A 27946-nucleotide genomic window follows, 5' to 3' on the forward strand; every position below is an offset into this window, starting at 1 on the left:
GCTGGGCGGCATTCCCTGGAGGTTAAGGCATTCTTAGTCACAAGATGAGACATGAGGCTGGCACAAGATACAGGTCATAAAGACCTTGCTGATAAAACAGGTTGCAGTAAAGAAGCCGACTAAAACCGAGATAGCGATGAGAACGACCTGATTGTCCTCACTGCCCACCAGTGGCCATGGCAACGTCAGGAAGTTACCCTATATGGTCTAAAAAGAGGAGGCATGAATAATCCACCCCTTGTTTAGCATATCATCAAGAAATAACCACAAAAATGCGCAACCAAGAGCCCTCGGGGCTGCCCTCCCTATGGATTAGCCATTCTTTATTCCTTTACTTTCCTAATAAACTTGCTTTCACCTTATGGATTCGCCTCAAATTCTTTCTTGTGCAAGATCCAAGAACCCTCTCTTAGAGTCTGAGATCCGGACCCCTTTCCAGTAGCAAAAGGTCTTAGACTGAAGTACCGACTCCACAGTCGTTGTTAAGAATCCTAGTTGTTTAATAGAGGCGGTCTTGGGCTCTTGCTGGGCCGCGGTGTGTTCTGGGAAGTGTAATCACCTGAGTCTCCAGCTCCTTGTCTCTGGGCGGTGTGTGCACGCCAGCAAAGCACTGTGGGAGTCGTAGTAGGGGAGGAAAACCCTATACCCTCTGGCGTGCAGCGCAGGAGTTTGGGGGAATGTAGTCGCTAGAGCTCTGCTTGGTCTTCTGGCTTTGGGCGTGGCCACGATGCACTCTGGGAGTCGTAGTAGGGGAAGAACGTCCTCCGCTCTTTTGCGCAGGGTCGCTAGAGGTTCTGGGAAGTGTAGTTGCCTGAAGCTCGTGTTCTTTGTCTTTCCATGATGTGCGCTTGGCCTCAAAGCACCCTGGGAGTTGCAGTGGGGCGGGGAAAGCCATATGCTCTCTCGCGCGGGGTCGCGGTTGTTTCTGGGAAGTGTGGTTGCCTGAGTCCCGCGTTCTTCGTTTCTCGGCTAGTTGTGCGCGTGGCCGCGAGACACTCTGGCAGTTATAGGAACGCAAAGGTCTGTGTACTCTTCCGCGGGGGGCCGCGGTTGTTTCTGGGAAATGTAGTTGCCTAGGACCCGAGTTCTTTGTTTCTCGGCTCTGGGCGTGGGAGGATAGCCCCTATGCTCTGGCGCACCGGGCCGCGATGGCGTCTGGGAATTGTAGTTGTCCCAGGCCCTCGTTCTTTGTCTCCTGGCGTTCTGGGCGCTGCAGCGAGGCGCTCTGGGAGTTCCAGTAGGAACGAAAAGCCCCTGCGCGCAGGGCCGCATTGGTTTCTGGGAATTGTAGTTTCTTGCGGCCGGCGGCCTGGTTGGGGTGACGTCGGCGAGGCTTCTGAAGACGCAATTCCTGCGACGCCCGCGGTGGGGCCCTGGGGGGCGTCGCCGAGCGTCTGGCCTGTGTTGGCTGTAGGCAACGAAAGGAGCCTTCCCGGTCTGCGCCGGATGGCCCCGGGCGGTGACTCGGTCCGGAGCCCTGGAACGCTACGCCCACCTGGCGGAAAGCACCACGGAAACGCACCGTCCTGTGGCCACTGTTAGGTGAGGGGGTTCTGCGGAGGCGCGCCGTGGCAGGAAGAGAAAGCCGGCGCCAGTGGTCCAAGCGCGATCTCTCAGGGCGCCCCGCTGTCTACGTGGGAGGCGCGGAGCGGGGGCCACGGGAATCCCCAGTGCGGGAATCTAGTGACTTGGGCGCGGCCTAGCTGGCCTGTTCGCTCAGGGCTCCTTTCTCTCTCTGCCAGGTGTGCCATTTTACACTTTTCTGATCTCCTCCTTCCCTTCTGTGAGCTATGTCTCAGGTAAGCTAATGATTGATAAATAAATAGATATATATATATATATAAATTTTTTTCTTTTTTCTTTTTTTTTTTTTTTTTTTAGAGAGAGAGAGAGACAGGGTCTCCTCCTGTCGCCCAGGCAGTGGAGCGATCATAGCATCCTGTAACCTCAAACTCTTGGCCTCAAGTGAGCCAACCCACTTAGCCTGTTTCCGCTTTTCTTTGTGAAGTGCAGCCGTGTTTTTCAGGACTTGGGACGTGGCTTTCTTTCTCCTACAACCAACCACCTGCCTGGCAGAACCCCAGGACCCTGTCCCTTGTTCCTCCTTTTCAGGTGCTTATACTTAAGTATACATGAAGAGAGTGACAGGAAGCTATCCAGATGTGGGCGGGGTTTCTGACCTGGCTGGCATGTTTTAGGGTGAGAGGGTAGGGTGCCAGCTGTTACATTGCCTCCTCTTTCCCACAGTATTAGAATGAGGAGTGCTTTACGTTACTCCAGCGCCCCTTCATTCATTTATTCAATATGTTTTTACTGAACCTCTACTTTCAGTGGTTCCCACAGTGTGATCCTTGGACCAGCAGTATCAGCATCATCTGAGAACGTATTAGAAATGAATATTCTTGAGTCCTACCCCAGACCTTCTGAATCAGAAACTGGGAATTTGGCCCAGCAGTCTAACAGTCCTTCCAAGTGATTCTAATGTGCACCTCATTCTATGTCTTGAGGATGCTGAAGTGACCAAAACAAAATCTCCGAATCCTCAGAGCTCATTTTTCAGACATGACATAAGGAACACATTTTTATTTTGATGTGGCCTAAGGGCTTGGCTGGTAATTGTGCTTCACAGCAGTGGGGATAACAGGGTCAACTATTCAAAATTAGTCCCTCATTTCAGTTCCACTTCTTTATCCTACTTTTTGTCATACTTCTCTCCAAATTCAGAGGCTCTCTGAGTTTTGCTGGGGAATCCAATTTCCACCTCTGCTGCAGATCTTGCTGTGTAGGACACAGCTGCTTTATTAGTCAACAGTCTTTAATGACTTTTTTATTAAACTTCAAAACTGTAAATTATAACTGCCATCCATCTGGGGCTGCTACTAGTTTGAGACATTTTAAATTCCCATTCATGCCTTATAGATCAATGTGGATCACTCAAGTGGTGCAAAACCAGGCTGCAAAGCAAGGGCTTGTATGTTATTCCCCCTAACTCTGAGGGAAAGTGCTTTAGGTTCTGTCCTGGGAGGTATTACATTCTCTTCTTGCGGAATCAAGATTCTTTATTGCTTATCCTCCTTGTTCTGTGACATTGCTAAAATTACCACTAAGTTTCACAGGTATTTCTTAGGATTAGGGATAACTGTGACAAACTTGAGACTGTATGCCCCATTTGAAGGGTGGTGCTGTTATCTGCTGTAGCCAATTATTACCCTGAAGAAATTCTGGCTGAATTATATTAAAATAGGCTGGTATTAAGGAAAATATACATTGTTTATTAACATAAAGGAATACTGTAAAATCTTAAGAATTTTTACAACCAGTGCCAAAAATCCATATTGTTCATGTGTATAATCCTTTATTTTGAATAAAATTGTAAATTATCTCAGGACAGATAATTTATGTTTTTCTCCTTTTCTCCAGTTATACAACAAAACACAAGAGCTAGGCTCTTCATTATATAATTACTCAGAATTCTGAAAACTCTCACTGTTACTACTTAGACACATTGCCTAACCTCCACAGTGAGACTCATTTTATTCCTTGATGAGGGAGTTTGGGGGCATGCGTGCTGGTCATGCAAATATCTGTCCGTCATTTCAGGGGTCAGTGACATTCAGAGATGTGGCCATAGACTTCTCCCAGGAGGAGTGGAAATGGCTTCAGCCTGCTCAAAGAGATTTGTACAGATGTGTAATGTTGGAGAACTATGGCCATCTGGTCTCACTGGGTAAGTATTCTTGTTCATCTCCCTCAAGGCAAAATTTGACCGTTAGGGTGGCTGTTATAATTATCTGGCTGAATATTCCCAAGAGAGGTATGGGGTTTCTTAAAATTAGTTTTAAGATGGGGACGTAACTGCACCTTATTTTTAGACATTTTAAAAACTTACATCTGACATTTCCTTTGTGGCACCTCTTAGGATTCAACGACTGATCTTGAATTTATTTCATTTTCTGCAAGCAGGTCTTTCCATTTCTAAGCCAGATGTGGTTTCCTTATTGGAGCAAGGGAAAGAACCCTGGCTGGGGAAAAGGGAAGTGAAAAGAGATCTGTTTTCAGGTGAGTGAGTTGGAAGCTGATGGAGAAATTTTTTAAAACCACTCAATTAGTCAATGAAAAACGAATACTTTTTAATATGTTGATTGGAAAATTTTCCCTTAAAGATACCAGAGATGCGCTAGGCACAGTCGCTCACGCTTGTAATCCCAGCACTTTGGGAGGCCGAGGTGGGTGGATCACGACGTCAGGAGATTGAGACCATCCTGGCTAACACGGTGACACCCCATCTCTGCTAAAAATACAAAAAAATTTGCCGGGCGTGGTGGCGGGTGCCTGTAGTCCCAGCTACTTGGGAGGCTGAGGCAGGAGAATGGCGTGAACCCGGGAGGCAGAGCTTGCAGTGAGTCGAGATTGCGCCACTGCACTGCAGCCTGGGCAACAGAGCAAGACTCCATCTCAAAAAAAAAAAAAAAAGATACCAGAGGTATAAAGACTGAAGTTTTCACTTACAACTCCATAAAAGACTACTTCATACCCAATTCTGTTTTTTCTATATTACGTAACAGCTGACGTACTCGACCAGTTCTCACCTTATACTTTCTCTTCTTTCTCACAGGTGTCTTTTTTGTTCCCATTGTTAGTTCTGTCTGGTCTCTGAATTTCATTTCTTTTTGTTTTTTCTTTCCTTTCTTTCTTCAAATGGACATACATTTCTATTGCCTGAATTCAACCTGAGAAAGAAAAAAAAATTTAAAAGTACATATTTTGCTGTTCTATTTAATCACCTTGAAAAGATTAATTTATTACTCTTTGATTAATTGATATTTATTCCTTCACATACACTCTTCATATTTACAGAAATTTTAATCTTGTCAAATCTTTCTCAAGACTTTGTATTAAGTGCTACAGAGACTAGAGGGTGTGCAAAAGTGTAATAACTATCAAGGAATTCATGGCCTAGTGATGTGTCTAAATAACTTGCATTAGATATCCTCAAATTAGCAGTACAGCAGTGAAAAAAGGAATTTCCAGTTGGTGTTTTAGGCTTGGGTAATTTGGATACAGATAGTAGTAGAGAAACAAAAGACAGAAAAAGGGTCAGTTTTGGAGAAAAGGTGATGAACTCTGTAAGTTCTGAATTTTGTAAGTTCTGTAAATTCTATAGTTGCTTCTATAGCACATGTTTAATGGAGGTACACTGATTTTTAGAGAGAAAAGGAGGAATGCGTACTTTTTAGGAGGCAGCAGCTTAGGACTGATGAAACAGATGCCATGAAAACTGAGCTGTAGCTTTAAGGAAGAGTAGTGGTTAATATGAAATGCTGCGGAGTCCCTTAGGAGAATGTCCAGAAGGATTTGCAAAGGAGGTACTAATGTGGGCTGAAGCCGTGAGATGGAACAGGTGCAGGGAAACTTTGTTTAGTGGGAGCAAATGAGGAAAAATGTCCCTTTTGAATTAAAAAATAACAAAACTGATAAAAGCATGTACAAAGGAAGTGAGGAAAAAGGAAAACATGGAAGTTGCCTCTAATTCTACTACTTTTTTTTTTTTTGAGACGAAGTCTCGCTCTTGCCCCCTAGGCTGGAGTGCGATGGCACGATCTCAGCTTACTGCAACCTCCGCTGTCTGGGTTCAAGTGATTCTGCTGCTTCAGCCCCCTGAGTAACTGGGACTACAGGCACCTGCCACCATGCCTGGCTAAGTTTTGTATTTTTAGTAGAGATGGGGTTTCACCATGTTGGCCAGGCTGGTCTCAAACTCCTAACCTAGTGATCTGCCCGCCTAGGCCTCCCAAAGTGCTGGGATTACAGGCGTGAGCCACTGTGCCTGGCCTAATTCTACTACTTTAACACAGTTCTTGAAGTTTTTATGTATTCCTTCCAGGATCTTATTTTGAAAATTTTTTTCATTGTGAAATATCACACACAGACAGAAGTAATGCATGAACATACATGTACAGCTTAATAAATTATTACAAGGCAAACAGCCATGTGACCAAGGGCAATAAACACAATACTGCTAGGTTCCTTGAGAGCCTTCTGTGTGCTCATCCTAACCCTCCAATAAAGCTAATCATCTCGTTGCTTTTATGGTAAAGTAGCTTCCTTGGTTTTCTTTATCGTTCCATCAGCTGTTTGCATTTGTGTTCACTATAGTTGAGGTTTGTGTGTTTGTTAACTTTATATAGAAAGATTTATAATGTATTTATTGATTTGCTTCTCAAAATTATTTTAAAAATGTTTTTGGCTGTGCATGGTGGCTCATGCCTATAATTCCAATACTTTGGGAGGCTGAGTTGGGAGAATCACTTGAGGCCAGGAGTTGAAGACAAGCCTGGGCAACATAGAGAGACCCTGTCTCCACAAAAAAATTTTAAAAGCTAGCTAGGCATGGTGGCATGTGCCCATAGTCCTAGCTACTTGAGAGGTTGAGGTAAGAGAACCACTTGAGCCTAGGAGTTTCAGGCTGCAGTGAACTGTGATTGTGCCACTGCACTCCAGCCTGGGCAATACAGCAAGACCCTATTTTTTTAAAAGTTAAAAGAATTTTTAATGTAATTGCTGTAATAGTTTTTTTCATTGTACGATAAGTATACCACAATTTATTCGTTCTACTATTGAGGGCTTCTTAAGTTTTTTGCACATTTAGAGATACTGCAAGCAATGCTGTTACTGTGCATGTATCCTGATACATATTGGCACAAGTTTCTCTGTGGTTTATATCTAGGACTGGAATTGCCAAGTTGGAGGATAATGCACCTCTTTATGTTATTAGATAATGCCAAAATGTTTTCCAAAGACCCTTGACTGACTTATACTCCCACAAACCCAATAAGTGAATGCCTGTTGGGCATCGTAATTTTCATCTATCAGAAGGGTGTGCAGTGGTAGCTTGTGGTTTAAACTTGCATTTGTCAGGCCATTAATAAAGCTGAGCACCTTTTCATATGTTTATTGAACATCTAGGTATCCCCATCTGCGAAGTGAATCTTGAAGATTTTTGCTCTTGTATCTATTGGATTCTTTTATTGATTTGTAGAAGTTACATATTTTAGATAGAAATCCTTTGCTAATTGTATGTACTTCAGAATCTTTCACATGTGGCTTTTTTTTTTTAACCTTCATAGCTTCTTTTGATGAACAGAAATTCTTAATTTTAGTGTAGTCAGATGTATCAATCTTTTCTTTTACGTTTAGTATTTTTTTAGCCTGTTTAAGAAATCTTTCCCTCCTAAGGGATTATGATGAAGACATCTTCCTATATTTTCTTTTAAAAAAGCCTACTTATTTTGCCATTCACATTTCGATCCATCGTTCACTTTATTTTGTCATGTGAGTTAGTAGTCAACTTTGCTATCTTCTGTATGGAGATCCAGTTATCATAGTACCATTTATTGATAGATCAACCGTTTTCCTCACTGTTTTGAAATTAGTTAAATGTCAATTTTTGTGTTTGTATGTTTCTAGGTTCTCAATTCTCTTTCATTTTTCTCTTTGCTCAAATCTATACAGCTTTAGTTACAGATTTAATGATTAACATTTTATTGTATTTGTCTTACCCCTGCCCCTTTTTTTCTCTGAATTATTTTAAGTAAACAGGGCTACCATTTAAGAGTTGTTGCTGCAACCTAGTGTAGATCTAATCATTACCTGAACTATGTAGGCATCCAGGGAGCTAAGGGAGGTAGACAGATTGGAAATAAAGTGAAGAAGTAGACTCAAAAGGACCTGGCGATTGGCTAGATGACAGACATGAAGAAGACTGAGAAGTCGTGGTTGACATTAGTCTTTTTGGTGGTATGATTGTTTCCTTAGTTAAAAAAAAAAAAAGGATCAGCAAGTTTGTAGGGGAGGGAAGATTATATTGAGACTTGTTGAGTTTGGGTCTCTGTGGGATACGAATATATAAATCCAGTAGGCAATTGAGTATCATAGTCAAGAGGTTTCAAATGCATATTCCTAGGCCCCACCCTGGAAATTCTAAATTGGTAGGTTTGGGGTGGAACCAAATAATTTGCATTTCTTTCTTTTTTTGGCTAGTCAAAAAAAAAAAAAGCGGGAGTGGAGGAGAAACAAAGAAATCTATAACTAGTTGTTATCAATGACTTATACACTCCACTGCATTCAGACCAGCCAGAATTTGCATTTCTAACAAATGACCAGATTATGCTGATGCTGAACTAAAGTAGACATTTAGGAGTTACCTGCACAGCTTCTTAAAATTTTGAATTTTCTTTGTAAAATTGTTGCATACCTGTTATTTCTTCTTGAGCAACTTTCCCCAGTTTCTTTTCTATATTGCTTCTCTATAGGAATGCTAGTCAATTTGTATATTTATATCTCTTTATCTTTATTATACAAATAATACGGCTGAGTGTGGTGGCTCACACCTGTAATCCCAGCACTTTGGGAGGCCGAGGTGGGGAGATCACCTGAGGTCAGGAGTTCAAGACCAGCTTGGCCAACATGGTGAAACCCGTCTCTACTAAAAATACAAAAATTAGCCGGGTGTGGTGGTGTGCGCCTGTAATCCCAGCTACTCGGGAGGCTGAGGTGGGAGAATCGCTGGAGCCCAGGAGGCGGAGGTTGCAATAAGTTGAGATCATGCCATTGCACTCCGGCCTGGGCAACAGCAAGACTCTGTCTAAAAAAAAAAAAAAGAAAAGAAAAAGGAAGGAAGAAAGAAGGGAAGGGAGGAAGGAAGGAAGGCTCTAAATCTTTCTAGATTTTTTCCTGCAAATACCATTGTTGTTTATAGAATAATTTCACTGCACTAAAAATTCTCTGTGTTCTGCCTAATCACCCATTCCTAACCCTTGGCATCCACTGATTTTTGTTACTGTCTCCATAGTTTTGCCTGTTCCAGAATGTCAGAGAGTTGGAATTAACCTTTTCAAAATGGCTTCTTTCACATAATAATACATAGTAATATGCATTTTAGTTACATGTCTTTTCATGGCTTGATAGCTCTTTCTTTTTAGCACTGAATAATATTCCATTGTCTGCATGTACTGCAGTTTACTTATATGTTCACCTACTTAAGGACATTGTGGTTGCTTCCAAAGTTTTGACAATTTTGAGTAAAGCACATGTGTGTGCAGGTTTTTGTATGGGCATAAGTTTTCATTTCATTTGGGTAAATACCAAGGAGTGTGACTGCTGGGTCATATGGTAAGAATATATTTAGTTTTGTAAGTAACTGCCAAAATGTCTTCCAAAGTGATTGTACCCTTTTGCATTCCCATCAGCAATGAATGATTGATATTATCATGTGATTTTATTTTTTTATCACGATTGGTTGTTGGATTTTTCTAATGCTTTTATTGCTTCTATTGATATTATGTGATTTTACTTCTTTAGCCTGTTGATGTGATGGATTATATTTTACATTAATTGATTTTCAAATGTTGAACCAGCCCTGTATACCTGGGATAAATTCCACCTGGGCATGGAGTATAATTCCCTTTATACATTGTTGGATTAAATTTACTAGTATTTTGTTGAGAATTTTTACATTTATGTTCATGAGAGATACTGGCCTGTCATTTTCTTTTCTTATAATTCCTTTGGTTTTGATACTAGGTCAGTGCTGGCCTCAGAATGAGTGGGGAAGTTTTCCCTCCGCTTCTGTCGTCTGGAAGAGATTGAGGGGATTGGTATAATTTCTTCCTTAAATGTTTGGTAGAATTTACCAGTGAATCCTGATGCTTTCATTTTTGAAAGTTATTAATTATTCATTTGATTTTTTTTTTTCGAGGCAGGGTCTCACTCTGTTGTCAAGGCTGGAGTGCAGTGGTGCAATCATGGCACACTGCAGCCTCAACTTCCCCCGGCCCAGGTGATCTTCCTGTCTCAGCCTCCCAAGTAGCTGGGACTACAGTGCACTCCACCATGCCCAGCTCATTTTTGTATTTTTTGCAGAGACGGGGTTTCACCATGTTGCCCAGGCTAGTCTTGAATTCCTAGGTTCAAGCAATCTGCCCACCTTGGCCTTCCAAAGTGCTAGGATTGTAAGTGTGAGCCACCGCACGCAGCCTCATTTGATTTCTTTGCTAGATACAGGCCTATTCAGATAGTTTCCTCCTTATTGTGTGAACTTTAGCAATGTATGTCTTTCAAGGAATTGGACCATTTTAGCTATGTTATCAAATTTGTGGGCAGAGTTATTCATGGTATTCCTTTATTATCCTTTTTATGCCCATGAAATTTGTACTGAGGCCCCCTTTCATTGCTGATATTAATAATGTATGACATCTTTTTTTCTTAATTAGCCTGGCTAGAGGCTTATTGATTTTAATTATCTTTTCAGAGAACTAGGTTGATTTGGTTGCTTTTCTCTATTAATATCCTATTTTAAATTTCATCAATATTTGTGCTTTTTTTTTTTTTTTGAGACAGAGTTTCTATCCTTTTGCCCAGGCTGGAGTGCAATGGCACTATCTCACTTACTGCAGCCTCTGCCTCCCGGGTTCAAGCGATTCTTCTGCCTCGGCCTCCCAAGTAGCTGGGATTACAGGTGCACGCCACCACGCCCAGCTAATTTTGTATTTTTAGTAGAGATGGGGTCTCATCATGTTGGCCAGGCTGGTCTTGATCTCCTGACCTCCAGTAATCCACCCACTTCAGCCTCCCAAAGTGCTGGGATTATAGATGTGAGCCACCACACCCAGCCTATTTTTTTGAGACAGGATCTTGCTCTGTCACCTAGGCTGGAATGCAGTGCCACAATCGTAGCTCACTGTAACCTAAATTTCCTGGGCTCAAGCCTTCCTCCTGCCTTAGCTTCCAAGTAGCTATAAGTACAGACACATGCCAACACTCCTGACTAAATATTTTATTTTTTATTTGTAAAGACAGAGTCTTGCTATGTTGTCCAGTCTGGTCTTGAACTCCTGTCCTCAAATGATCTACCCACCTTGGCCTCCCAAAGTGCTGGGATTACAGGTGTGAGCCACTGCACCTGAGTCCTTTGCTCTGATTTTTATTTCTTTTCTTCTTCCTTTGAATTTAATTTGCTCTTTTTAAAATTTCCTAACATAGAAGGTAGATGATTGATTTATGAAGGGGTGGCCTGCCCCTCCACACCTGTGGGTATTTCTAGTCGGGTGGGACGAGAGACTGAGAAAAGAAAGAAGACACAGAGACAAAGTATAGAGAAACAACAGTGGGCCCATGGGACCAGCACTCAGCATACCAAGGACCTGCACCAGCACCGGCCTCTGAGTTCCCTCAGTTTTTATTATTATTTTCATTATTTCAGCAGAAAGGAATGTAGTAGGAGAGCAGGGTGATAATAAGGAGAAGGTCAGCAAAAAACATGTGAGCAAAAGAATCTATATCATAATTAGGTTTAAGGGAAGGTACTATGCCTAGATGTGCACGTAATCCAGATTTATGTTTCTCTCCACTCAAACATCTCAGCGGAGTAAAGAATGACAAGGCAGCATTACTGCAAACATATCTCGCCTCCCACCATAGGGCGGTTTTGCTACTATCTCAGCATTGAACAAATGTACAATCGGGTTTTATACCGAGACATTCAGTTCCCAGGGGCAAACAGGAGACAGTGGCCTTCCTCTATCTCAACTGCAAGAGGCTTTCCTCTTTTACTAATCCACCTCAGCACAGACCCATTACGGGTGTCAGGCTGGGGGACAGTCAGGTCTTTCTCATCCCACGAGGCCATATTTCAGACTATCACATGGGGAGAAACCTTGGACAGTACCCCGCTTCCAAGGGCAGAGGTCTCTGCGGCTTTCTGCAGTGCATTGTGCCCTGGTTTATTGAGACTAGAGAATGGCGATGACTCTTACCAAGTATACTGCTTGTAAACATTTTGTTAACAAGGCACGTCCTGCACAGCCCTAGATCCCTTAAACATTGATTTTATATAACACATGTTTTTGTGAGCTCCAGGTTGGGTCAAAGTGGCTGGGGAAAGCTACAAATTAACAACATCTCAGCAAAGCAATTGTTTAAAGTACAGGTCTTTTTCAAAATGGAGTCTCTTATGTCTTCCCTTTCTACATAGGCACAGTGACAGTCTGATCTCTCTTTCTTTTCCCTACATTTCCCCCTTTTCTTTTTGACAAAACCGCCATCGTCATCATGGCCCGTTCTCGCTGGTCGCTGTCTCTCCGGAGCTGTTGGATACACCTGTAGACTAACAATAGAAAGGACAGACATACAAGGATTAATACAAAATTTGTAATAGTGGAATTTCCAGTGGTTTTAACCCAAGTGACAGGGTTAAGATTTGTGAGGCTATCAACAGCTTTTACCATTGTCTCAGTTTCTGGCACCAGATTTAACTGGCTTTTGATGTTTCAAAAATAATGTTCTTTCAATTTGGAAATATCTAAAGTAAGATTATCTTCTCTTCCTTGTAGACGGCGTTTAACCATGTCCCAGTGATGTTCAGATTCATTATAGGCTCAAGGTGTAATACAAAAATCTGACGTAGTCCAGTCACACTAACTGAAAAGGATATTCCAGGCTCATGAGCCTATCTCCCATCCAAATGACAGTTTGTCTAAGATCATTAATTTGATTTGCTAATTTTTGATCTATTTGAGTCTGAGAATTCCACAATCTTGAGGAATTCTTTTGCCAATTGTTCACATATTTTGCAGTTTGAACAGAGCAGTGTAAAGCAATTCCAGCAGCCACAGCAGTAGCTGTGACTGCAATAAGACCCATAATCACTGCAATCAAAGTAAAAATGAATCTTTTAGATCTAGTTAGAACTCCTTTTAATACTTTTGTTAAGATATGTACGGATGGAGAAGCCTCCCATGGTCGATCCGTGGACACAGGGATCCACACGCCCTTTCTTGCCCTCACTAACAGAATACGATGCTGCCAATCAAAAGCTGAATCAATGCAAGTAAACAATCTACAGTTTTCACAGGTTATGGTTTGGGCATCTGGTTGAATAACTATGTTTCCTACAACTAGCATATAAGGGGGTTTTACACAACTTTGCAAAGGAATTGTCAGATTGGATTTTAGGTTAATAGTGTAATATGGCTTGTGATTTCTTGTTTCCATAACTTGATTTCCATACCAAATTTTAATGTGGTAGGAGGCCACAGTGAGCTTCCATAATTTTGGGTGTTCAGGACCAACAACAGGACTAACTAACTTTGATCGGGGTGATGAAATTCCCTTTTCACCCCATTTCCATGGATAGGGTGATTTTAGCCTTCTGTAAACCTGGTCTAGCCTTTTAGTTAAATCACCATCATAGGCCGGATTAGTGGGCCAGACAGATGGAACCTGTGAACATGAGTGGGTCTGGCCCGTACAATCATAATATAATTGGCCTCGAGGGGCCTAGTCTATAATAGTTCCAAATTTATTGTTTTGTAGTACCACTGCAGTATCAGCCGCACATTGTTCCCAAACTAAGACTTCTGGGTCTTTTGATTCTTTTGGAATTTCCTTGGGGCATGGTTTTCCCTTAGGCCTAAATTTTAATTATCTTTGATAGGAAGAATCCTGTAAATTATTCATTTGTGACCTGATTGACATTCCACTTACCATGTGATAAGTAAATTTACTGGTGGCATTGACAGTAGGTACTTATACCAACCAATTTTGGATTTTAGGCATTAAGCATCCTGGTGCTTTTTCCAGGCAAATAGGAGGATAATGATACCCAATGGAAATGTTTATCATCATTCCTTCTTCTTCAGTTTGGGCAGGGCCACGGTCATCCATGGGGCCTGGTACCCGTGCACTATTATTAACATATACTTCAATAGGATTATCTATCCAAGTAATTGTCTGAATTAAGGGTGGGAAAGGCACATAGGCCCAGTAAGTATAGTTAGTTGTAGTGGCTCCTGCAGACATAGGGAGACTTACCACCGTTGATACAATCATTAAAGCTGCAAGCAGCATATTCTCTGGAGTTTGTGTTACTCTTGTGTTTTCCAGGCTTTTTTTCAGCTAACTGTGTCAGCTTCTTTAGCTGGGCCCAAGTCGACGGCTCCACTTTCTTGGTAGATGGAAACTTCTTTTGTAAGTTGTAAGTATCCAAACTGGAAGCTGATTTATTTTCTGGTTAAACACAAGCAAAACCTCTCCCCCATGTTATCACCTTCCCTATTTCCCATGTTTTATTTTTGTTGTCTTTCCACCAAATTAGTTTTCCCTCATGTGGGCTGTTCTTTTTACCAGTAAAATGTTGTTCTGCAGAAGTAGTGGTCTGATTTCTATATATGTTTAGAAAATTCAAAGTATAGAGTGCTAGATGAAGTTGTATCTGGGGAGTGTTATATTCCTTACTTTTTGTCTCCCTTCTCTTACGGTCTCTCTCTTCCTCTCTCTCTCTCTCTCTCTCAGACTTTATCTCCAGTTTCACTTTCTGTGTCTCTCTCTAATCTCTGTCTCTCCCTTTTACACGATCTCTCTCCCCAGTCTCACTTTCTGTGTCTTTCTCTGATCTCTGTCTTTTCCAGTCTCTCTCTCTGTCTGTTATCCCCTGTGTCCTCTCTCCTTCACACTTAGTCTCTTTTTCTTTCTCTTTTTCTCCCCAGTTTTACTTTTCTCTCTGTTGGTCTTTCCCAAATAATGAAAAGGAGGGGAGGTCTGAATTTTATCAGATGATATTGTCAGGCCTGCGTTTGCAACCTCTGTCTGCAGAAATGTATAACAGTCAATTAATTTGTCTCTTGTTTCTGGAGCACACAAAATATTATCAACATAATAATACAACAGTATGAAAACTTGTCTGTGATTGGTTGAAGAACTTGAGCTACAAAAGTCTGACAAATAGTTGGACTATTAAGCATTCCCTGAGGCAACACTTTCCACTGAAATCTGGTGGCTGTTCTTTATTATTTACAGCTGGTATAGTAAAAGCAAATTTTTCAAAATCCTGTTTTGCCACAGGAATGGTAAAAAAGCAATCCTTTGAATCAATTATAATTAAAAGCCAATCTTTGGGGATGGCCGGAGAGGGCAGCCCAGGTTGGAGAGGCCCCATGGGTTGAATTGCTGCATTAACGGCTCTCAAATCAGTTAGCATGCACCATCTGCCTGATTTTTTCTGAATTACAAATACAGGAGAATTCTAAAGAGAGAAAGTGGGTGGAACACGTCCTATTTAAAATAGTTTTTTAACTATTTTATGTAGCACCCCCAACTTTTCCTTAGAGAGCGGCCACTCTTTGACCCATACAGGAAGCTGCAGGGCAAGTCTGAATTGCTCCTTCACCGTAGTGAACTGCAGGTTGGGCAATAATGAGTGCCACGAGCCAAGTCGCAGCAAGCCTAGTTTCAGGCTCCCTCCCCCAGCAGTCACTCGGCTGAGGAGGAGGTGGCCATCGTGCTTTTAACCCCAACGGCCCCGATGGTTCTGGACTTTTTCCTTTTAATTTTAATGTTTCAGGATATATTACCTCCTGTAATTGATTGTAGTCAACATTTTGCGTTGACCGAGCCATTACTGGCTCTGCTACATTTTTACAATGTGAACTTTCTGTTCCTTTCTTGAACTCTGTTTCTGCCTCTTCACAATCTATTACACAGCTTTCAGGGGCATCAGAAACTGAAACTCTATCTTCTTCTATTTGAAATGGTTCTAAAGTTGCTTTAATAATAGCCCAATCATTCCATACTGCACGTGGCATGATTTTACCTTCCCTAGTTGCTTGTTTTAATTCTTTGCCAATTTTTTCCCAATCTTTTAAATCTAAAGTTCCCTGCTCTGGAAACCATGGGCAGAATTGTTCTATTGTTTGAAATTGCGTAATTAGATTTTCTGTAGAAGCTTTAACTCCCCCTCTTCTTAAGAGAATTTTAATGAAGCTGAGATAAGAGGCATATTTACTTTCAGTTTGCCCCATTGTTACCCTGGATTCCTCCAAGCGCACAAGCTTACCGCAAGGCTGACCGTGGATGTACTCGGGAATCTCTCGTCGGCTGTCCTCAATGCTCACGTTCTTAGCATACCTTCACCCTAGAGAAAGGCCCCCACGTCGGGCGCCAGATGAAGGGGTGGCCTGCCCCTCCACACCTGTGGGTATTTCTAGTCAGGTGGGATGAGAGACTGAGAAAAGAAAGAAGACACAGAGACAAAGTATAGAGAAACAACAGTGGGCCCATGGGACCGGCATCAGCATACCAAGGACCTGCACCAGCACCGGCCTCTGAGTTCCCTCAGTTTTTATTATTATTTTCATTATTTCAGCAGAAAGGAATGTAATAGGAGAGCAGGGTGATAATAAGGAGAAGGTCAGCAAAAAACATGTGAGCAAAATAATCTATATCATAATTAGGTTTAAGGGAAGGTACTATGCCTAGATGTGCATGTAATCCAGATTTATGTTTCTCTCCACTCAAACATCTCAGCGGAGTAAAGAATGACAAGGCAGCATTACTGCAAACATATCTCGCCTCCCACCATAGGGCGGTTTTGCTACTATCTCAGAATTGAACAAATGTACAATCGGGTTTTATACCGAGACATTCAGTTCCCAGGGGCAAACAGGAGACAGTGGCCTTCCTCTATCTCAACTGCAAGAGGCTTTCTTCTTTTACTCATCCATCTCAGCACAGACCCTTTACAGGTGTTGGGCTGGGGGACGGTCAGGTCTTTCTCATCCCACGAGGCCATATTTCAGACTATCACATGGGGAGAAACCTTGGACAGTACCCCGCTTCCAAGGGCAGAGGTCCCTGTGGCTTTCTGCAGTGCATTGTGCCCCTGGTTTATTGAGACTAGAGAATGGCAATGACTTTTACCAAGTATACTGCTTGTAAACATTTTGTTAACAAGGCACGTCCTGCACAGCCCTAGGTCCCTTAAACATTGATTTTATATAACACATGTTTTTGTGAGCTCCAGGTTGGGTCAAAGTGGCTGGGGAAAGCTACAAATTAACAACATCTCAGCAAAGTAGTTGTTTAAAGTACAGGTCTTTTTCAAAATGGAGTCTCTTATGTCTTCCCTTTCTACATAGGCACAGTGACAGTCTGATCTCTCTTTCTTTTCCCTACAATTTACATTTTTTCTAATATATTAATTCAATGCTATAAATTTTCTTTTAAGCACTGCTTTCACTGCATCCCACTGATTATCCCACTGAAATAAGTTGTATTTTCATTTTCATTTAGTTCAACATATTTTTAAATTTCAGATTTCTTGTTCGTGTTACTTAGAAGTGTGTTGTTCAATATCCATGTGTTTTGAGATTTTCCTTTTAATCTTTCTGTTACTGATTTCTGGTTTCATTCCATTGTGGTCTGACAGCACATATTATATGATTTCTATTCTTTGAAATTTGTTAAGATGTGTGTTATGACTAAGAATAGCGTCTATCTTCGTGAATGTCTTGGGAATTGGAGATGAATGTGTAATCTGTTGAATGAAGTAGTCTACTGATATCAGTTGATTGATGGTGCTGTTAAGTTCAGCTATGTTCTTAACGATTTTCTGCCTGCTGGATCTGTCCAGTTCTGAAAGAGGGGTGTTGAAGTCCCCAAGTGTAATAGTGCATTCATCTGTTTCTCCTTGCTGTTTTATCAGGCTCTGCCTAATGTATTTTGATGGTTTGTTGTTAGGCACATGCACACTAAGGATTTTTATGCTTTCTTTCTTGGAGTATTGACTCTTTTATCATTATGCAGTGCTCTTCTTTAACCTTGCTCTGAAGTCTGCTGTGTCTGAAATTAATTTAGCTACTTCTCTTTCTTTTGATAAGTGTTAGTATGGTATACCTTTCTGTACTCACTTATTCTAAATCTATATGCATCTTCATATTTAAACTAGGTTTCTTGTACACAACATATAGTTGGGTCTTGTTTTGTGATGCACTCTGACAGTGTCTTAAGTTAGCGTATTTAGACTGTTGACCTTCATTTTTAAAATTTATTTAATTTTTGGCTGGGTGCGGTGGCTCACGCCTGTAATCCTGGCACTATGGGAGGCCAAGGTGGGCAGATCATGAGTTCAGGAGATTGAGACCATCCTGGCTAACATGATGAAACCTCGTCTCTACTAAAAGTACAAAATATTAGCCAGGCGTGGTGGTGGGCACCTATAGTCCCAGCTACTCAGGAGGCTGAGGCATGAGAATGGCGTGAACCCGGGAGGTGGAGCTTGCAGTGAGCCGAGATCACACCACTGCACTCCAGCCTGGGCAACAGAGCGAGACTCTGTCTCAAAAAAAAAATTACTTATTTCTTTAGAGACAGGGTCTCCCCATTTCCCAGGATAGAGTGCAATGATACAATCATAGCTCACTGCTGTCTCAAATTCTTGGGCTCAAGAGATCCTTTTGCCTCAGTCTCCCAATGTGCTGGGATTATATGCATGAGGCACCACATCTAACCTCGTGTGTGTGTGTGTGTGTGTGTGTGTGTGTGTGTGTGTTTGAGATGAAGTCTTACTCTGTAGCCCAGACTGGAGTGCAGTGGCGCAATCTTGGCTCACTGCGACCTCCCCCTCCTGGGTTCAAGCAATTCTGCCTCAGCCTCCTATGTAGCTGAGATTACAGGTGCCCACCACCACACCTGGCTAATTTTTGTATTTTTAGTAGAGACGGGATTTCACCATGTTGGCCAGGCTGGTCTCTAACTCCTGACCTCAGGTGATCTGCCCACCTCGACCTCCCAAAGTGCTGGGATTACAGGCGTGAGCCTACGCACCCAGCCCCCTTTTGTGTTTTTTATTGAGCATTTTATATGATTTCATTTTCTCTTCTTTCTTAGCATATTGATTATACTTCTTTTTCTCATGGTTGTCCTAAAGTTTGCAATATACATTTTTTTTTTTTTTGAGATGGAGTCTTGTTCTGTCACCCAGGCTGGAATGCAGTGGCATGATCTCTCCTCACTGCAGCCTCCACCTCCCGAGTTCAACAGATCCTCCTGCCTCAACCTCCGTAGTAGCTGGGATTACAGGCATGCGTGCTACCATGCCTGGCTAATGGTCTGCATTTTTAGTAGAGATAGGGTTTTGCCATGTTGGCCAGGCTGGTCTCAAACTCCTGACCTTAAGTAATCCACCTCCCTTGGCCTCCCAAAGTGCTAGGATTACAGGCATGAGCCACCATGCCCAGCCTACATTTATAAATAATCCAACCCTACTTTCAAATAATACTGTGCCACTTCATGTGTAGTGCAAGTACCTTATAATAAAATATTTCTCATTTTTTCCTCCAGTCCTTAGTATCACTGTTGTCATTCATTTCACTTATATGTAAGCTATAATCATAAAATACATTGTTATTATCATTATTTTTTTGAGACAGAGTCTCGCTCTGTTGCCCAGGCTGGAGTGCAGTGGCACGATCTTGGCTCACTGCAACCTCTGCCTCCTGGGTCCAAGCGATTCTCCTATCAGCCTCCTGAGTAGCTGGGACTATAGGTGTGTGCCACCATGCCTGGCTAATTTTTTGTATTTTATTTTATTTATTTATTTTTGAGACGGAGTCTTGCTCTGTCACCCAGCCTGGAGTGCAGTGGCACTATCTTGGCTCATCTGCCTCCTGGGTTTAAGCGATTCTTCTGCCTCAGCCTCCTAAGTAGCTGGGACTACAGGCGCGAGCCACCACGCTCAGCTAATTTTTATATTTTTAGTAGAGACGGGGTGTCACCATATTGGCCAGGCTGGTCTCCAACTCCTAGATCTTGTGATCTGCCCGCCTCGGCCTCCCAAAGTGCTGGGATTACAGGTGTGAGCCAACGTGCCCAGCCGTGTATTTTATTTTTTGAGATGGAGTCTTGCTCTGTCACCCAGGCTGGAGTGCCATGGCATGATCTTGGCTCACTGCAGCCTCTGCTTCCCGGGTTCCAGACATTCTCCTGCCTCAGCTTCCTTCCTGGGTAACTGGGATCACAGGTGCACACCACCATGCCCAGCTAATTTTTGTATTTTTAGTAGAGACGGGGTTTCATCGTGTTGGCCAGGCTGGTCTCAAACTCCTGACCTCAGGTGATCTGCCGGCCTTAGCCTTCCAAAGTGCTGGGATTACAGGCATGAGCCACTGTGCCTGGCCAATACATTGTTATTATTTTGAACAAGCTGTTATCTGTGAGGTTAAGAATAAGAAAACTAAGGCTGGGTGCAGTGGCTCACACTTGGAATCTCAGTACTTTGGGAGGCTTGGGTGGGAGGTGCTTGAGCCCAGGAATTTGAGGCTCTAGTGAAATATAATCCCAACACTCTTCTGTAACCTGGGCAATAAAGCAAGACCCTGTCTTTTAAAAAAATAAAATATTTATTTTACTTTTACTTATTTCTTCTTAAATGCTATTCTTTTCTTCATGTAGGTCTGAGTTTCTGACCTGTATCATTTTCCACCTCTCTGAAGAACTTCTTTCAACATTTCTTGCAGGGCAGGTGTACTGGCAACAAATTCCTTAAAAAAACTTTTATTTTTCTAAGAGAGTAATTTCTCCTTCACTTTTGAAGGATAATCGCACAGGCTACAGAATTGTGGGCTTGAGAGTTTTTTTTTTTTTCTCTCTCAGCACTTCAAATATTTCACTCCACTCTCGTTTTTTTTCTTGGTTTCTGAGAAGATCTGATGTACGGTAATCCTCCCCTATCTTCAGGGGATATTTTCCACAACCTCCGATGGATGCCTGAAAATGCAGATAGTATTGAACCTCATTGCCATTGGTTAGAGTATGTTTCTGTTCATGTCTTCCATCCAAAAATTTAATGCCTTTTCCTTTTTTTTGTTTTTTTTTTTTTGGCAGGGTCTCACTTTGTCACCCAGGCTGGAGTGCTGTGGTGTTATCATAGCTCACTGCAGCCTCGAGCTCCTGGGCTTAAGCGATCCTTTCACCTCAAACTCCTGAGTAGCTGGGACCACAGGTGCATGCCACCACACTTGGCTAATTTGAAAAAATTTTTTTAGAGACGGGTGCTCCATATCTTGCCCAGCTGGTTGCAAACTTCTGGCCTCAAGCACTTAGGCAATCCCCTTGTCTTGGCCTCCCAAAATTCTGGGATGAGAGGCATAAGCCACCATGCCTGGCCCTTTTACACCTTAACTAAGCACTTATGCACTTGTGGTTGTAACTTTAGCAGTTTGAGGTGCAACAGCGAAACTAGCTGAGTTGCTTTTTTTCTTCTTCATATGAATAGAAGACTCATTCTGCGTAATCTTAGCAACCTCAGCATATGAGAGAGTTTTTTCTTATTGAGTGGAGAAGAAATTTCACATTTTCCCATTAAGGAAGCACTTTGTAGCTTCTGTTTGGCATATCTGAATTGTCAGCATCACTACTCTTGTGCTTTGGGGCCATGATTAAGTAAAATAAGGGTCAGTTGAACACAAGCACTACGATACTGCATCAGGTGATCTGACAGCTCCTAAGTGACTAACAGGTGGGTAGCATTCGCAGCATAGATATGCCAGGACGATTCACATTCGGGGTGGGGTGGAGCAGGATGGTGCGAGACGTCACACTACTCAGAATGGTGTACAGTTTAAACATGAATTATTTCTGGAATTTTCTATTTAATACTTTTAAATATTGAACAAAGGTAACTGAAATGGTGAAAAACTACAGAGGAGAGGACTACTGTAATTCCCAGCCTTGTTCCTTTATAGGTAAGGTTTTTTTCCTTTGACTTCTTTTTTCTTTGTATTTGATTTTCTGAAATTGGAATATGATACACCTAATTGTACGGGTTTTTGTGAGGGGCGAGAGGGCACTTACCTTGCTTGGTGTTCTGTGTTTCCTGCATCTGTGGTTTGGTTTATGACATTAATTTGGGGAAATTCTCCATCATTATTTCCTCAAAGACTGCTTCTGTTCTTCCTTCTTTTTTAGTATTTCTGTTATGCATATATTACATCATTTGTAGTTGTCCCACAGTTCTTGGATAATCTGTTCCTTTTTTTCCCTCAATATTTTATCTGTTTTTCAGTTTTGGACGTTTCTATTGAGATATCTACACAGAATACTTATGAGCCCATTGAAGGCATTCTTTATTTTCATTACAGGAATTCTTTTGAGATGGAGTCTTGCTCTGTCACCCAGGCTGGAGTGCAGTGGCACAATCTCAGCTTACTGCAAGCTCCACCTCCCGGGTTCATGCCATTCTCCTGCCTCAGCCTCCCGAGTAGCTGGGACTACAGGCGCCCACCACCACACCCAGCTAATTTTTTGTATTTTTAGTAGAGACGGGTTTCACGGTGTTAGCCAGGATGGTCTTGATCTCCTGACCTTGTGATCTGCCAGCCTCCACCTCCCAAAGTGCTGGGATTAGAGGCGTGAGCCACTGCACCTGGCCCATTACAGGAATTTTTATTTCTAGTATTTCCTTTTGATTCTTTCTTAAAATTTTCATTTCTCTCCTTACATTATCCATCTCATCTTGCATCTTGTATACTTTTTCCCAGTAAAACTGTTAGCATATTAATCATAGTTTCTTAAGTTCCTGGACTGATAATTCCAACATTCGTACCATATCTGTCTCAGATTCTGATGCTTGTTCAGTCTGTTCAAACTTTTTTTTTTTTTTTTTGCCATTTAGTATACCTCATAATTTTACGTTGAAGGGTGGACATGATGTACTGAGTAAAAGGAACTGCCTTTTGTAATGTAGTGGTAAGGTGTTGAGGGAAGAGAAGCATTTTGTAATGTTAAAATTATGGTAAGCCTGTGCTTCTGGACTAAGAACTTAATTAGTTCTTAATTTTTTTTCCACCTTATGTGGGATAGGATGGCTAGAAGGGGCTGGAGTTTAGTTTGTTCAACTTTTCACTTGTTTTTAGGACAGAATAGTGACTTCTAAGATCCTTGTAAGTCAGACTGGAAACTGCAAGTCTCCCTGTCATAATTTTCCATAATTTCCTTCTTCCTGTATTGATCTTAAATAACATTGGTGACAGAAGACATTAGGCTGTTTTCCCAAGAAAAGAGTGAATACATCTAAAAAATTTCCTTGGAGTATATTAGTTGCTGGTTTATCAAAGGAATCCTTTATTACATCAAGAAAGAAACCTTGGTGGCTCATGCCTGTAATCCTAGCACTTTGGGAGGCCGAGGTGGGCAGATTGCCTGAGCTCAGGAGTTTGAGACCAGCCTGGGCAACATGGTGAAACCCCATCTCTACTAAGATACATAAGTAAATAAATAAATAAAATAAACCATTAGCCAGGCGTGGCAGTGTGTGCCTGTAGTCCCAGCTACTCGGGAGGCTGAGGCAGGAGAATTGCTCGAACCTGGGAGGCGGCGGTTGCAGTGAGCCAAGATCGTGCCACTGGACCCCAGCCTGGGTGACAGAGCGAGACTCTGTTTCTTAAAAAAAAAAAAAGAAAAAAGAAACCTTCTATCTATAGGCTTTTAATAAGTACTGAGTTTCCTCAAATCCATTTGGCATCTACTAAAAAGAGTATGGAGGTATAGTAGGAGATGGGAAGAGGTGAGGTGATTGAGGAAGGGAAGTGTGTGAAGGGATATGTAATTAGCATTCTATTTTTACATCTCGAACATTGTGTTTTTTACTCATTGTTGTGAGAAATATGGCAAATACACTAAATCTGTGCAATTAACCCAATTTTTTCTTTTTAATTGACACAATGACTGTACATGTTTATGAAGTACAATGTGATGTTTCAATACATGTATACATTGTATAATGATCATATAAAGTTAATTAGCAAATCCATTATCTCAAAGGTGTATCATTTCAAATGTGTATCATTTCTATGTGACAAGAGCATTCAAAACTTCTCTCTTCTATTTTGAAATATACATTATTATTAGCTATAATCACCCTACCATGCAAGAGAACACCTGAGCTTATTCTTCATATCTAACAACATCTTACCTGTCCAACACCCCTTTTTTTTTAAGACAGGGTGACATTCTGTTGCCTGAATTCCTGGGTTCAAGCAGTCCTTCCAGGTCACTGTGTCAAGTAGCTAGAAGTACAGATGCACAGTACTGTGCCTAAGTTTTAATTTTTTTTTTTTTTTTTTTTTTTGGGTAAAGACAGGGGTCTCACTTTGTCACACTATGTTGTTTAGGCTGGTCTCAAATTCTACGACTCAAGTGATCCTCCAGCCTCAGCCTCCCAAAGTTGGATTACAGGCATGAGCCACCACACCCGGCCCCAACAGCTTTCTATTTTTTTTTAATGTCCAGGTTCACTTGGTATATTTCAATTCCCAATAAGTTTCCTTGAAGCATTTCTAGATGAAGCCTTTATTTATTGGAGTGGATTTTAAAATCTTATCTCTGGTCTTTTATACAATTTTTACCCTAAGTATAATGAACTTGCTCTTGTGTCTTATATCAATATTTTCTTCTGTGTTCTCTTTCCCTATTTATATTCTCAGTTCCTGAAAAGAATTACTCAGTTCACATCTACAGAGTTCTTATTTAGGTACTCAGTAGATACAGAATTGGTTTAAAGAAGAGGCAAGAAAGGAATTTAAAGTTTTATCTGCATTGACACAATTATTTTAACAGCTGTTTCACTGCCTCCCCATCTTGATCTTTCATGTATTTTGTATACCTACCATATAGGTACAGATCTTGATCCATTATTGAGATATGAATTAAATATTTCATCAAAGAAACAGTCTATTTACCTTTTCTTAAAAGCTTACTGTGAGAGCAATAACAGATAACATTTTTCCCAAAGTGCCAATGTATGTTTGACTGAAATGAAAAATGCGTTTTTAGATGTTATTGGGAATTTCAAGCTTATGTAAAAGTTATAAGAATAGTACAAAGAATGTCCACATTCACCTTTGCTTGTACACATTTGCCTTATCATTTGGCATATGACTTTTCTTCTGAAACATTTGAGAGTAAGTTCTATATGTTATGGCCTTTTACCTCTATACACTTAAGTGTAGATTTCCTAATAAGAATTTCCTAAAGATACGAATTTTTTTTTTTTTTTTTTTTTTTTTTGAGACAGACTCTCGCTCTGTCACCCAGGTTGGAGTGCAGTGGCGCAATCTCGGTTCACCGCAACCTCTGCCTCCCAGGTTCAAGCGATTCTCCTGCCTCAGCCTCCCGAGTACCTGGGACTACAGGTGCATGCCACCACGCCTGGCTAATTTTTTGTATTCTTAGTAGAGACAGGGTTTCACTGTGTTAGCCAGGCTGGTCTCGATCTCCTGACCTCATGATCCGCCCGCCTTGGCCTCCCAAAGTGCTGAGATTACAGGCTTGAGCCACTGCGCCCAGCCAAGAGTATGAATGTATTTTTAAGGAGACACTTCATATTATTTCAAAATTCTGTTCCAATTTAAAAATGATGAAGTCCATCGTTAAAATTCAGCATGGAGAAAATTAGGGCTTATGTTTGTCAAACACATTTGATATTAAGACACTTTATTTTTCTGTCCAACTTTCATTTTAGGTTAAAGGTTACTCATGTTACATGAGCAAATTGTGTGTCATGGGGGTTTGGTGTACAGATAATTTTGTCACCCAGGTAATCAGCATAATGCCCAATAGTCAGGTTTTTAATCCTTACCCTCCTCCCACATTCCACCCTCAAATAGGTCCCAGAAAAGACATAATTATACCAAATATGAGCTTCATACTAGTTCAGAAGGTAGAGTTGGAGGATTATAGGCAAGTTTTCAGAGAAACCGCTTTTTTTTCATTTAGATTAAGTTATTATAAGATGTTCCAGAGGCACTAAATGAACAGAATCTAATGTCTTTGTGCAATCTGACCAACACTTAGTGTTTAGTAGCAGCATTATGAAATTGCCATTTTTACATAATTCTGGCAGTAAATACCGTTTAAATGGTGGTGAAGAAGACTAGCAACCTATCCTTCACAAATACTTCCTGATAGCTCTATTTTCCCTGCTCTTTCAATTACTTATGTTTACTCTTTATTTACCTATATGTCTATCTCTGTTTAATCTTTTCTGAAGTTCTGGGCATACTACTCAGATTTCAGTCACAGCTGTGAAAGCTGCTATTGATAAGATTTTTTAAAACTTCATTCTGTTGCTAAAGAAGGGAGAAATGGCCTTATTTTATTCAATACAGGAAAAAGAAACATTCACTTTTTTTTGGTATCTTTCAGTTTCAGAGTCAAGTGGTGAGATCAAAGACTTTTCACCAAAAAATGTCATTTATGATGACTCATCCCAGTATTTGATCATGGAAAGAATTCTAAGTCAAGGCCCTGTGTATTCCAGTTTTAAAGGAGGCTGGAAATGCAAGGATCATACTGAGATGCTGCAAGAAAATCAGGGATGTATTAGGAAAGTAACAGTCTCTCATCAAGAAGCCCTGGCTCAACATATGAATATCAGTACTGTGGAGAGGCCCTATGGATGCCATGAATGTGGAAAAACTTTTGGTCGACGCTTTTCCCTAGTGTTACACCAGAGGACTCATACTGGAGAGAAACCATATGCATGTAAGGAATGTGGCAAAACCTTTAGCCAGATTTCAAACCTTGTGAAACACCAAATGATACATACTGGAAAGAAACCCCATGAGTGTAAGGACTGTAATAAAACATTCAGTTACCTTTCATTTCTTATTGAACACCAGAGAACGCACACTGGGGAGAAACCTTATGAATGTACTGAGTGTGGAAAGGCCTTTAGCCGTGCCTCCAACCTCACTCGACATCAGAGAATTCACATAGGAAAGAAACAATATATATGTAGGAAATGTGGTAAAGCATTTAGCAGTGGCTCAGAACTCATTCGCCACCAGATTACACATACTGGAGAGAAACCTTATGAATGCATTGAATGTGGAAAGGCATTTCGCCGTTTCTCACACCTTACTCGACATCAGAGCATCCATACAACCAAAACCCCGTATGAATGTAATGAATGTAGGAAAGCTTTCCGTTGTCACTCATTCCTTATTAAACATCAGCGAATTCATGCTGGAGAAAAGCTCTATGAATGTAATGAATGTGGTAAAGTTTTCACTTGGCATGCATCCCTTATTCAACATACGAAGATTCACACTGGAGAGAAACCCTATGCGTGTGCTGAATGTGATAAAGCCTTCAGCCGGAGCTTTTCCCTCATTCTACATCAGAGAACTCATACTGGAGAGAAACCCTATGTATGTAAGGTATGCAACAAATCCTTCAGCTGGAGCTCAAACCTTGCTAAACATCAGAGGACACACACTCTTGACAACCCCTATGAATATGAAAATTCATTTAATTACCACTCATTCCTTACTGAACACCAGTGAATTTACACTGCAAAGAAAAACTATGAATGTATGGAATTTTTTTAAAAGAAGTATAATGCCTTACTTCAGAGAACTCTTGGAAAGAAGCCTTATGTGAAAGTGATGACTGTGAAGTAATATGGCCCACACTTTATTCACCACCCTGGAGGAAAAAAAACCCAGGAATATGTGGAAAAGCCATTAATAACCACTCTTATTTTTTTGCAATAACAAGGTGAAATCAATATTGTTGAGAAGATTCTTCCATCTGGTAATGTTGAGAAGACTTCATTTGGTAGGAGTCCCTTACTTTACGTGTGTAAATTCCTACCAGGAAAGAATGCATATCCAATAGATTGGAGAAAGCCAGAGATTAGCCCTCATTCCATATCTGTCAACCAGGACAGAATGCATGGGCAAGGGATGAGCTTTACAAAGATGCACTTTGGAGATCAGAAAATTCATATTTAAGCAAAGTGATACAAACACAGTGATTTGGGAATGCCTTCATTTACAATGCAATACATAAATTTTAATACTCTTATAGGAGAAAAAGCAACTGTATAAATGAATGTAGAGACTTTCTGCAATATTTCAAACCTATATCAGAGAATTACACTGTGGGAAAACTACCATTGTAATAAGTGTAGCAAAATCTCCTTAGATATCTGAAAAGTCATACTGGATGGAATCTGTAGGAAAGGGTTCTATTTTGAGGGAAGGGGGATTCCTTTTTGTTTTTTAAGTGAATTCAGAAAATGTTATAAATAAATCTTTTGGTTTATTATAAA

The 27946-nt window shown here is 41.2% G+C and overlaps 1 protein-coding gene across 7 annotated transcripts; it reads left to right on the top strand.

The window, feature by feature from the left end:
- The first annotated feature begins 661 nt into the window (after positions 1–661).
- On the top strand, positions 662–27946 carry ZNF140 (zinc finger protein 140). 7 transcript variants are annotated; one of them, XM_019038780.4, is made up of 5 exons: positions 662–1542; positions 1743–1799; positions 3601–3727; positions 3964–4059; positions 26035–27946. In XM_019038780.4, the coding sequence occupies exons 2-5, from the start codon at positions 1791–1793 to the stop codon at positions 27174–27176; spliced, it is 1374 nt and encodes a 457-aa protein (XP_018894325.3). In that variant the 5' UTR covers positions 662–1542; positions 1743–1790; the 3' UTR covers positions 27177–27946. The 7 variants fall into 7 exon arrangements, with proteins under 7 accessions (XP_018894325.3, XP_055213785.1, XP_063550590.1 ...); XM_055357810.2 differs by having other exon boundaries at positions 1240–1542; positions 3961–4059; XM_063694520.1 differs by lacking the exon at positions 1743–1799 and adding an exon at positions 1882–2112 and having other exon boundaries at positions 1413–1542; positions 3961–4059.

The sequence above is a fragment of the Gorilla gorilla genome, chromosome 10 (assembly GCF_029281585.2).
Source record: "Gorilla gorilla gorilla isolate KB3781 chromosome 10, NHGRI_mGorGor1-v2.1_pri, whole genome shotgun sequence".
Lineage (NCBI taxonomy): Eukaryota > Metazoa > Chordata > Mammalia > Primates > Hominidae > Gorilla > Gorilla gorilla.

Coding starts and splice junctions, on each gene's coding strand:
- ZNF140 (XM_055357810.2), top strand. Junction 3,728..3,960: donor TGGCCATCTGGTCTCACTGG/GTAAGTATTCTT, acceptor ATTTTCTGCAAG/CAGGTCTTTCCATTTCTAAG. Junction 4,060..26,034: donor GAAAAGAGATCTGTTTTCAG/GTGAGTGAGTTG, acceptor GGTATCTTTCAG/TTTCAGAGTCAAGTGGTGAG.